Source organism: Hordeum vulgare, chromosome 5H (assembly GCF_904849725.1).
Source record: "Hordeum vulgare subsp. vulgare chromosome 5H, MorexV3_pseudomolecules_assembly, whole genome shotgun sequence".
Taxonomy (NCBI): Eukaryota; Viridiplantae; Streptophyta; class Magnoliopsida; order Poales; family Poaceae; genus Hordeum; species Hordeum vulgare.
The window spans coordinates 480,560,333-480,572,920 of NC_058522.1; the positions used below are offsets into that span (position 1 = coordinate 480,560,333).

At 44.2% G+C, this 12,588-nt stretch overlaps 1 protein-coding gene and 1 long non-coding RNA gene across 2 annotated transcripts; both read right to left on the bottom strand.

Moving 5' to 3' along the window:
• Nucleotides 1-302: 302 nt before the first annotated feature.
• On the bottom strand, nucleotides 303-1,499 carry LOC123399413. Its single transcript, XR_006610368.1, has 3 exons — nucleotides 1,392-1,499; nucleotides 1,108-1,239; nucleotides 303-567 (listed from the first exon to the last, which is right to left on the bottom strand). It is a non-coding gene; the product is annotated as an uncharacterized LOC123399413 (long non-coding RNA).
• Nucleotides 1,500-9,193: 7,694 nt separating this feature from the next.
• Nucleotides 9,194-10,789, bottom strand: LOC123398121. The gene is made up of 4 exons (XM_045092626.1): nucleotides 10,694-10,789; nucleotides 10,465-10,581; nucleotides 10,170-10,268; nucleotides 9,194-9,547 (listed from the first exon to the last, which is right to left on the bottom strand). Exons 2-4 carry the CDS (start codon nucleotides 10,577-10,579, stop codon nucleotides 9,495-9,497), a joined length of 267 nt encoding a protein of 88 aa, XP_044948561.1. The 5' UTR covers nucleotides 10,580-10,581; nucleotides 10,694-10,789; the 3' UTR covers nucleotides 9,194-9,494.
• Nucleotides 10,790-12,588: the final 1,799 nt, after the last annotated feature.

Here is a 12,588-nt window from a genome sequence, read left to right on the forward strand (position 1 = left end):
GTTTCGCATGCGACGTTTCCCAACAAACCCCTCTTCCATGAACCTTGTGAAGCATTCCCTTTCTTGTTGAAAGCTCGAGCAGCCCCCAAACAATATGACCACTACCAATCTGAGCGTCACCGCTATCTCGTTGACGTTTTCGACAAGGTGAGTCATAGAACGAATTTTGGCACCGTGATGTGTAGAGCTGGTAGTATGTGCTTCTTCGCATTACTACTAGTTCGTTAATTTTGGCACCAATTTAGGTGATCTGAAGATCGGTAAAACGAATGCACCATGGTGTAAAAATGCGTGTATATATTAAATATCTATTATAACAAATTCACTATAGTATCATTTCAGTATCCACCGTACAAATTCACCAACACAAGCGCGATACAGATATCAACGAAGAGCACACATGCACGAATGAAATATTACTTGTCTATACAACCACTTTCACAAGCTACACACTGCATATGTAGAGAGAGGTCCCATCGACCATAGAGTCCTCGAGGACAAACTGACATTTATTCACATGATTCTTCTTCCGCACGCACACCATTCACCTGTTACTTAATGCCTTGCCTGCAGGGTCAAATAACGAAATTCTTAGAATCGACGCACGTGAGTATCTTTGCGTCACTATCATGTGAAAACACCAGTACACAAAGTATATATAAAGGGTTTTGTTAGAACTCATCTACTCCCTTCATTCCAAAATATAAGTCTTTCTAATGATTACACTAAAGGACTACATACGAAGCAAAATGAGTGAATATATACTGTAAAATATGTCTATATACATCATATGTAGTTTTCTAGTAAAACCTTTTAAAAGACTTATATTTAAAAACGGAGGAAGCAGTTGAGTTTTAGTTATGTCTCATTCAACTTTTATAGCCATTGAATATGACTATAAGATGCGTGTGTGCTGACGTGAGTTGTACTACTACCATGTGTATGTTTTTCTTTTTCAGATGAATAAGATCAAATTGCATCTCATCTAGATGAGTTCTTGGCACTTCCATACATAAACATTCAGCAAGGATTATGTAAATCCGTGAACAACTTAGCATGATCGATCGGCAGATAGAAGTTGATACCTAGCTAGGCTGGTTGACTCACCTGTTGGTCCTTTCTGTTTACCACCACCGGTACTTCCATCATCGGTTTTGTGCGTCTGTCTTGATGCGTTAGAGTTGTTGCCGCTGCCCGACACAGCGGGCTTCATCGACATGCCCCCTTTACCCGCTTTATCTACGGAGCGCACGAATGTAAAAGGCGTCAAGAAAGTGGAAGAAAGCATCAGAGACCATAGAAAGGTAGTACCAGAAAGGTGGGGATCTGATAAAGGTAGGACTATCCATGCATGCACGTAGATGTTGATCGTATGATTGACACTTACTAACCAGAGCTCGTCGACGCCGGCTTTTGGCCAACCTCCGCCTGAGTATTCACTGGACGTCGATTATCCTGCTGGCTGGCAGACCCTTTCGTTTCAGGCTTAGGTTTACTTATAATCCTGCATATATGTATGTATGGAGAATATATTAGAACATCAGAGTTGATAATTTGCTTACTCCGATCGCGCATGTCCATGCAATGGACGAATTGGATATCTGGAGGTGCTGGCTCACCATTCCCCGCCATGCTCAGTCCTGGAAACCTTCGTGTCCGGGTGTTTTCGGCTAGCTGTGTCATTTAAGTTAATTTGGTGCTAACTGCTTTCAACATTGTGGGTATATATACAATGGAGAAACGGTAAAATCCTGGAAATTTCATCTGATTAGATATACTACATCATATAAATGCAGTCTGCTCATCAAGTGTTTGTTTTCTCTTAGAATTATGCGTGGTGTGCAAATCCTTGCTATAAAGAGAGCCAATGCAAGTAGTCCATGACCTGGCGCATTTTTTCCTTGGATTCCCGCGTATAGCGTCTGGCCGGCACGGTTGCAGTTAAGATGTAGACGGCACGAGTGATCAAGGGGACTCCCTTTCACCGCTACTTTTCATCATCGCAATAGATACACTCCACCGCCTGCTTGAGAAAGCAACGGAAATGCGCCTACTAGCCCCATTGCCAGGAAGGAACATCCCCCTCCGGGTCAGCCTCTATGCCGACGACGCCGTAATTTTTGCTAACCCAAGCAAAGCAGAGATCGACACCTTGATGATGATTCTCCGAGATTTTGGACACGCCTCGGGCCTTCGCATCAACCCGGCGAAGTCAACCGCGTCGGCCATCCGCTGCGACGGAATTAACCTACAAGAGATCCTGGTTAACTTCGGGGGTGGGGGGAAACTAAGGGTTTCCCGTTAAAATATTTAGGTTTGCCGATCACCCTAGCAAGACTTCGTCGAGTCCACATACAATTCATTCTAGACAGAATTAGGGCTAGGCTAGCAGGATGGAAGGGTAGACTCCTAAACATCGCCGGCAGACGCGTCCTCGTCCGCAGCGTCCTAACCGCCCTACCAACCTTCGCGTTATCAGTTCTTAGGATGCCAAAAAATTTCCTTGCCGAGGTAGACAAAGTTAGGCGACGCTTTCTATGGGCACAGGATGATGAACCTACTGGAGGAAAATGCAAAGTAAATTGGCCGAGAGTTTGCTCCCCTGTGGAGAACGGAGGTTTAGGAATCCTCGAGTTAAATCGCTTCAGTAGAGCTCTTAGGCTACAATGGCTCTGGCTATCCTGGACTAGCCAAGAGAGACCATGGCATGGCATGGTTCTACGACGTGACGAGGCCGATATGGCCCTTTTCCATGCATCTACGACGGTCACCCTAGGAGACGGCGCAACGGCATCATTTTGGCACTGCTCTTGGACGGGCTCCGGAAACCTAAAGACGTCCTTCCCAAACCTCTTTGCACACTCCAGGCGAAAGAACAGATCAGTTCGCGATGCACTTGCCAACAGCACATGGATAGCGGACCTCGCCCATGGGAACACGGTGCAGCCGTGGGAAGAGGCAATTAGGTTACACAGATGGATCCGAGACATGCAGGTTCATTTGCAAGAGGGGAGACAAGACACAATCAATTGGAATCTCGAAGCTTCAGGTGTATATTCCGCCAGTTCGGCATACAAGGCCCAGTTCCAAGGACACCTCAGATCGGAGTACAAAAAGATGATTTGGGCAACCTGGGCACCGGGACGACTAAAGATCTTCCTCTGGCTGCTCCTAAAGAACATACTTTGGTGCAACGACCGACTTCAACGCAGAGGGTGGCCAAACGACTACTTTTGCCAACTATGTCATCGGAACCTCGAATCAGCGAAGCACCTGTTCTGGCAATGCCCGATGTCCCTCCAAATATGGACACACGCGGCATCGCACCATGGTTGTGTGACACTGCACCCGGGAGCATGGGGGGACAAGGAAAAATCATCCGACATCTTAGCCACGATGATCAACTCTGCTTTATCAAAGCACAAGAAAGCAGTCAAGACAATCAGCATTTTGATCCTGTCAGAAATTTGGAAGGAGAGGAATGCCTGCACCTTCAGAAACAAAGCTGCGGACCTCCATGACATGAAATATGCTATCAATAGCACCGTAGAGTTATGGAGACAAGCCGGAGCCACAGTTTTGGAGCCACAGTTTTGGAGCACCCGTTCTGGGATCCTCCGTGAAACATACCCCCCCCCTGGTAATCTTGTTTTTTTCCTTTTCTTTTCTTTTTTTCCTTGATCACTCGGATCATATCCCCCCGCGATATTTGTTTTCCATCATGCTACCTCCTTTGAATCAATATATGCCAGCCTGGGGCTGGGTCTTTCAAAAAAAAAATATAACTTCAATTCAAATGATGTTATTGCCTGCAATGTGGGCCCTTGAAGAAAAGTACTCACAACATGACGAAACATGTAACAGTTGCTAAGTAATTCCTCGCCCGTTGGTACCTTTCCATCAACCTCGTCGAACTTGAATTAATCTTTCTGATATCAGCTTATAGACAGACCGTTGCTCTACCATGGAAAACATCTCACAAGATGTAATTAATAGACTTGACGAAGGTCTGGAAATTAAACTGAAATCCCAGATTTCATCATGTGTTATTTCCGTCACATTTCCATGCAAATCAAAACACACCGACACACGCGGGCGTCCATGTCCGAATTAATAGAGAGGTTCGATTTCTAGTACTTTGCGAGTCGTTTGCGTGTGGAATGCAGGCAGTACATGGCGTATCAATTAGTTAGGATGACCAATCGATCCAGGCCGACGTTAGGAGTATGTGGTATTGTGTGTGGAGAAGGAGAGGAGGAGGAGGATCAATATAACAGGTTCAGCCATGAATGTGCATGCTTAATCAAGTGTCCCAACCGTGGAAAAAACTGGTATGGGACGGCTGGTCGGTACCTGGGAAGATGATTGTGTCTTTCTCGGAACATGTACTTCTACTTTCTCTTGGCCCAGCTGGCTACACGCATGTGTTATCCTTCTTTCGTCATATTCCAACACATAAATTTGACTGTTACCTATCGTCATAAATTTGACTGTTACCTATCGTCTAATATAGAAGTACTCCTTCCATTCCATAATATAAGTTTCACAAATTTTTGTGCAAGTCAACCTTATGTATGTTTGACCAAGATTGCAAAATAAGGTATCAACATCTAATGTATAAAACAAATTTATTAAATATGAAAGTACTTTTCGTGGTGGATCTAACTACACAAATTCGATATTATAAAAACTACTCCCTCCGTTTCTAAATACAGGGTTTTTTAGAGTTTTCATTAAAAGACTACATGCAGATGTATATAGACATGTTTTAGAGTGTAGGTTTATTCATGTTACTCCGTATATAGTCTCCTAGTAAAATCTGTAAAAGAACTTATATTTAAAAACGAAAGAAGTAATATTCCTTTCTAAAAACTTGGTCAAACATGCCCATATTTAACTTTTCAAAAAAGGATACACTTTATGTTTAACATTTTCAAAGTAATGCGCAGTAATCTTACAGCCTAATAGTCCTAATTTGTGTGATCCATGCGTCCATTATTAAAATAGTCATGTTCATGCGATTTCTAGTTCTTCATCTAACTATCTAAGTAAATGATATGACAACCGCGCATGTGTCTTCCTAGGACAGTACATGAAGGGATGGGATTCGTAATACGCGGGAATGGGGACATGTGGACCCCCATCGCTGATCTGCGTCAAGGTTTGAAAATGATTTGTATGCATGGGTTGTTTGCTCTTCCTTATTGTGTGTAATTCATTTGTTTGTCATGGTGGTATTTTTTTTAAGAGAAAACTTTCAATCTATTTATTTTCAATCATGACAGTACAAACGAACATCAGAAATAACAAAAGTTACATCATGTTCGTAAACAAACTAGCAACGATTACAAGTACTGAAGCAAGCGGAAGTAGTGTCGTCATTATTGTCCCTCCCTCGTCGGGGCTGGGCAAAACTTATTATTTTAGAAAAGGAGGATGACCCCCCCCCCTCTCTGCATTTGGTAGATGCAAGCAGTTATTTTTACTAATTATTCACAAAGACATAGGGGGGCAGATGACGGGAGCCCGACTCCCGTGAGACGGCTAGTGTCGCATGTCCTACTCTACATCGTCGATGACCGAATCGACACTACGAGGGACGCAGACGACCGTTGGACATGGGCACAGCGGAGCTGGACGAGCTTCACTTGTATTAGGTTTATGTTACATGTAATAATATGAATTTAAGGTGTCCGGTTGTACAATGATTATTTAAGACATTACCAGTAAGTGTCCGCGGACGCGGCTGGGTGCCTCCGCGAGCGTTTGAAGGGTCGAATTTGCTAAATCCGATTGTAGATGCTCTAATACTAGCCGATGAACAGTGGAGCTCGGACGTGTATCTGAGCAGTAGTTAATTTTATTAGTTCGTGGGCTCGAGATAACTTTACTCGTAAACATGCATGCGATGAATATGTAGTAATAATTATGGTCCAAGAATTGTATATTTAATATAATCTAGAACAGATTCAGCAACAATTTCAGTATATACATACTTCCTTATTTTTTATTCCCTCTGCATATTAAAGTTGACTGAGGTCAAATTTTGAAAAGTTTAATCAAGTTTATAGAAAATAATATAAATATTTACCATAATAAATTTATATGATGCGAAAGTACGTTCAACAGTAAATCGAATGGTATTGATGTGTTGTTGTATATATTAATATTTTTATTTATAAATTTGGTAAAAACTACAAAGCTTAATTTTGACCAAAGCTAATATGCGTACTAAATAAAAATGGAGGAAGTATACGATATGACCACTGTATAAATTCACCAACATAACTACAATATAGATCAAATGAACATGGATGAACAAATGAAACACTTCTTGTCTACGTGACCACTTTCACAAAGATGTCTACAGAGTTTCTTCGAGTACAGTTATTCAGTTTGACATATAACGTGGACAAACTAAGATTCACATGATTCTTCTTCAGCACAACGCCTAGCCACGTAGACCTGTCGCCCCTTTATTTGATATGCTCTTAGCTCCTGAAAGATGAAAAAGAATGAAACTTTAATTGTGTATATATACACATCAATATTTTCGCCGTCCATCATGCTAAGGTTGCCCGTAATGGAAGTATCATAGCTAGTATCATGTATGTCAACTAAGCAATTTTGATGATGTGGCATAGATTTAAATGAAGAAAGAGATGGTTGAGTATCATATTACGATACCGTATCATATTAAATAATGTGTTACTATGTGTCTTGCATGACAATAAATGAACTGTCCTATGATACTAACATATGATACTATGCATTACGGATGTGGTATCATATACTAGTATCATATGCATGATACTAGAATATGATACTACCATTACAACCAGCCTAATAGAAACTACTACTCTCTCATTTTATATTACTTGCGGTCAAGACGGTCAAGTAATATGAATAGGAGGGAATTGTCCGACCACAGGTGTGAAGGCACGCACCTGCCAAACCCAGCTCGGCCAACCGATTGCCTCGTGATTCATCAAGTATTTGGATCCCGTGCGAGGGAAAAGTAAGTTATAAATTTCAAACTTTACAACTTACAATTTTTCGGTCATTCATAACAAGTTTCAGAGTTGAAACTTCAAGCGATTTTGCATGCATATATACATGTCAGTATTTTTACAGTCCACCATGCAAAATAGGAAATACTGCTCGCTTCCAATCCATATTAAGACAAGTATATGGATCTAAGGGAGTAGTACGACATATACACAAAATTCAGAAATTCATAGGGGCGCACAGGTGCGTGGGAACACACTTGCCAAGCCCTTCCAGGCCAACCAATTGCTTGGCGATTCGTAAAGTAATCGGCTCCGACATGGGGGAATAGTAAGTTTAAAATTTCAAACTTTGAAACTTGCGATTTTCTCGATCGCTCGTATCTAGTTTCAGAGTTGAAACTTCAAGCGAGTTTAATGTACTTACTTCATCACCGTTTAGAAGGCATGATTAAATTTACGTGCATTTTTTCAATAAATAAAATTTAGTGTCCATTGCATTTATTCCTAGCAGCTAATTAGTACTCCGCTGTACTACTTTTACCTGCATGCGTAGTGTGAATGCTATTTTTTAGCTCATCTCACACCCAATCAATAATCACCTAGCTTCCAGAGAATTTCCAAACACGTCTTCTAATTTCTAAACCGTGAAGAGGGAGTAGAAAAGTTGTGATTTTGTCCGTCGCCATACTAAATTCTAAAGGTTGAAATTTAAAATAAATTTTCTAAACTCCTTAAAATATATTTAATACGGATTATCTGAAAGCCTTCATCACGAGAAACATGAATAGGAAAACAAAACTTTAATTAGACCTTTGATTCAAAAGAAATAAATGTTTGCGAGGGACTCAGTGCGCCGCAAGTACAAATCCTCTTCCATCGATCGATCAAAAGACAGTACCAGCTGATACCTAGGTTGACTCACCTGGAGTTTCGTCACGAGTAGTGCTAGTAGTAGGCGCTTCATCGTTTGTGTACGGTTGTGGATTCAGCGGCGAGTTGTTGCTCTTTATCGGATGAGGAAGGGTCTTCGCCGACAGTCCCGCTCCCGGTGGCTCTTGACAGTCCCGCACGAGATTGTCTCTCGCAACGCAAGGCATCGATAGCATCTTCCCCGCGCCCACGTACTTGAAGGCGAGGCTATGCGCAGAATCGGTTGGCCGGCGAGCATGGCCACCGAGCGCTCCTCCCCGGTCGGGCGAGCATGGCCATGGCCACCATGACCCACAGTCCACAGACACCGAGCGCTCCTCCACGGTCTGTCGCCGACAGGGAGGAAGCCAGCCAGCATCGTCGGTGACCCGAACGGCCTTCAAATCAGGGACATGAGCAGCCGGTCAAGGGCGTCCGCGGCGCCAACTCCTCGGCTTCACCATCATCAGAGGCTCAGAGCTTACGGAGGCAACCCACAGGCCACATCGAGTCGTTGGAGCACCGGAGGACGGACCCGCCGAAGCCAAGTCCTTCCGTGGCAGCCAGTTGCGGTTGCAAGGGCCCCGCTCATCAACGTCGCAGGCGAGGACGTACCGGAGACGCCAGACCCGAAGGGTGAGGCGCCCGGTGAAGCGGCATTCCGCCGGAGTCGAGTCCCAGGCTAGCAAGCAGCAATGCAGCCGGCTGTGGCTGCTGGACCCGCACATCCGCGTCGCCGTAGACGGCGGGAGGTGCCAAAAGAGACGCCCCAAGACGGGTGACGTCGTCGGAACTGGCGCTCATGCAGGCGAGGGAGCTAGAGGCCACAGCAAGCCTCGCAGATCCGGCCGAGGCAGCGGCTGGGGAGCCGGAGCTCACGGAGGGAAGGGCGCCAAGATCCTGTATTCCATGGAGCAGCGGACCTGGACCGAAGAGAGCGCGCGCGCGACGCGGAACTCGGATCGAACACGGAGATCGGGCAGCCGGAGCACGGAGATCGGGCAGCGGCCGCCGCGTACGCTGCGACCAGCTAGCGCGGTCGCGAGAGCTGGCTTCATGTCCGTGTTTAAGCCCCCTTACCAACCATTCTAGTGTAGCCATCAATGAATCTCGTCATATCAATTAATACTTACCACTCGCCGAAATTTCCAGGAAAGTAATACTAGCTGGTGACGAGTGGAGTTCGAACGTATGTTTACTCGTAAACATGCATGCGATGAATATCCAGTGATAAATATGGTCCAGAAATGTAATATTACATATAATCTTAGAACAAACTCAACAACAACTCCAGTGTATACATATATGATATAACCATTATATAAATTGACCAACATAACTACTTACTCTGTCTCAACATAAGTGACGGAAATGTAATACAAAATTAGTATAAATTTTGTATTAAAAAGACGACAATTATTTCAGGACGGAGGTAGTACAATATAGATCAAACCAACATGCAGGAACAAATAAAACACTTCTTATCCTTCCACAAAGATATATAGAGTTTCTTATTTTATTTGAAATATAACTTGGAAGAACTAAGATTCACATGCTTCTTCTTTCACACAAGGCCTAGCCACGTGGACCCTTTGCCCCCTTAGTAGACATGCCATTGCCCTTGGCCTCTGAAAGATGAAAAAAAAGGAAACTTTAATTAGACATGTATACATATTAGTATTTTTACAGTCCATCATGTAAAATAGAAAAAAATTATTTCCTTCGTTTTATATTACTTATCGTCAAGTAATATGGATCGGAGGAACAACTACGACCAATAAAAAAACAAAAATTCACCAAGCCCTCCCCGGCCAACCGATTGCTTGGCGATCCATATAGTAGTTGGATCCCGCACGAGAGAAATATAAGTTTTATACTTCTGACCTTGAAACTTATGGTTTTTTCGGTCGCTCGTATCAAGTTGCAGAATTGAAACTTTAAACGATCTTTTTTATGTACAAATGTTATGATTTTGTCAGTCACGCATACTAAGTTTCAAAGGTTGAAACTTAACGAGAATTTCCAAAACTTCTTAGAATGTATTTAAACCGGATTTTATTTGAAAATAATTGTCACAAGAAACATGAAGACGAAAACGGACCTAAATTTAGACTTAAAAAAAAGATATAAAAATATAGAAATCAAGACCCGAAGAAAAAGCCACGCCCGAGGGAATCGGTGCCCCCGCACATAGAAATCCTCTTCCATCGATTGATCAAAAGCTACAAACAGATACCTAGGTTGACTCACCTCCAGGTTTGTCACCAGCAGTGCTAGTAGTCTGCGGCGGCTGCTGATTCACTGTGCTCGAGCTCTCGTTAGTAAGGGTCTTCATCGACGGAGCTTTAGCTGAAACCGTTGTGGATCGAGCGCACCCATGCAAAAGACGTCAAGAAAGTGCAAGAAAGCAATCAGAGACCAGAAAAGGCCAAGCAGAAAGGTACTGGCTAGCTAGAAAGGTGCAGATCTGAAAGGGAGCTATCACATCCATGCAGGCACGTATCCTTATGATCTAGTACTAATCGGACGAGTGATGCTCACTAACCCTTCTTTTGGTCATCCTGCCGTGCACTCACAGTATGCTCCTGACGCTGGACAGCATGCGGCTTGCCCGGCACCGGCACCGGCTCTTTACTTGTCGTCCCTTTTGCTGCAGACATGTCTGGGGAATACGTTGATACATCAGAAAATTGTACTGTAGATGCTAGTAATTAGCTTGCTTGCACCATGCACATGCAATGGATGAATCGGAGATGTGGAGGCTGCCGGCTCACCTTTGTTTTTGCCTGCCGTGTTTTTATCAGTACTGGAGATGGAGAGCCTTCGTGTTTGGGGGATCTTCAGGCTTCGGCTAGCATGGAGTATTGAGTTTTGCTGCTAACAATCGACACGCATGGAGTGTATTTATACATCGTGGTTGCCTCATACACCTGTGATTTAGCTTAGCTGACAAGGCTACGCGCCTTCCTAGGCGGTAGCACATAAGTACGTGGCAATTTCCTTCCTAAGCCGTACGAGCATATATACGTGTCCCCGGCAAAAAAAAAATAGTTGTCATTTGTTTGTCAAAAAATATATATACATACGTGACATTTGCCTTCCCGCTGGGCAGAACTGTGAGTGTGTAAGGCAGGAAATGCAAGTAGCAGAACCGGAACTGTTGGGGGAGTACGATTGACGAACTTGACCCAACGGCCAACTAGAAAACGCGTTTGGACGGAACCGCGCGGAAATGTGCGGGGCACAAACCTGCCAAGCCATGCCGGGTATGCTAAGTTTTAACTTTCAACCGTTGAGAGTTACGATTTTGCATATGAAAATTACAATTTTCTCGCTTGCTCTTATCAGATTACATAGATAAAACATTAGGATTTTTTATGGGTCGTAGGCACAAAAGTTCCGACGTTAACGATCATTCAAGTGTGCTGTCATCGGATCCATCCACCAAGGCTAGAATTAAGGTTTTCATCCTGAAGAATCAGTCCGAACAAATTCAAGCAATCCCTCCAACAAGGTAACGACGTAAAAATATATCGTCATTGTCACGTATAACCACTCGGGTGTGTGACTTAGACTTTCACCCCGGAGCTCGAGATCGGGTGCACGGAGCACCACCATCAAAGTGACACATGTGTTGTCGCCACCACTTTTCGGCAATCCCAACAGCTACAATTGGCCACTGCTAATCCATAACGATCCCCTTGTGTCAAGTCGTCATCCGCAATTTGTATCACACAACTGAAGTAATTCACAAATCCGAAGTTTTTCAATGACCCCGTTGTCGTGGATATGTAGGAAGTCGCTACAGAGAAAATACGCAGTCACCACCATCTGGCCGATCGGATATGGATCACCAGCAATAGAGGATCGCAATGTCGCTGGACAGCACCACAACGCGAAAGGTCAATTCATTGCCGCAGCCCCAGATGCCAAGCGCTACTACCCCTAGGGCCGCCGTCAACACTTCCTGTCACCCACCATCATCTAGGCTTCAGATTGCCAAGCATGGCACCCCGCCAGCAGCAAGGGCAAGATCTGGGCAAGGCCAGCATCCCGAGCCCAACTAGGCTTGTTGTCGTGGCTCGAAGGAGCCCACCGCTCAAGCCCTTAGCCCGTGACATAGATCATGGAGAGGGACAAGAAGGGTAGACAGGGCCGCGGCGAGGACAACGACCGAGGATGCTACCACTCGTCGGACTGGCGCAGCCACTGAAAAGGGCCACCCTGGAGCCGCGCCATGATGGGATCAATCTTGGGCTAGGGGCTGGGGAGGGGTGCGCGCAACCCCAAAACATGAACGAGTCCGCCCCGCCACTACCATCCCAGCCCTCCGGCAGCGACGATGCGGGAGGTGCTGGAGGAGGGCCTCCGGGCGGATGGAGGGGGACACGGGAGATGCGGATGGTTCAGTTCAGCGTCGAGCCAATGTGACTTGTGATGAATAGCGGTATTAAATAGTATCCCACGGTGTAAAATGTGATGTGTGTGTGTGTCTATATATATATATATTAATACTATTCACCATCCAGGGTGCAGAATAAGTTATTCTTCACTCGGGGTAATCTTACTATTGTTTTATAAATAAATAAATTCTGAATACAAATACTTGCAATCATATTCATCCACTATGTAAAATTAGCATAAAAAAATATAGGCCATAAGATAAGAA

Bases quoted from the DNA above. Each gene is read 5' to 3' on its own strand.
- LOC123398121 (XM_045092626.1), bottom strand. From the start codon at position 10,579: ATGTCTGCAGCAAAAGGGACGACAAGTAAAGAGCCGGTGCCGGTGCCG. The intron at 10,269-10,464 runs GTTAGTGAGCAT...CAACGGTTTCAG, and splicing joins GCAGGATGACCAAAAGAAGG to CTAAAGCTCCGTCGATGAAG. The intron at 9,548-10,169 runs GTGAGTCAACCT...TTCATCTTTCAG, and splicing joins TGCTGGTGACAAACCTGGAG to AGGCCAAGGGCAATGGCATG.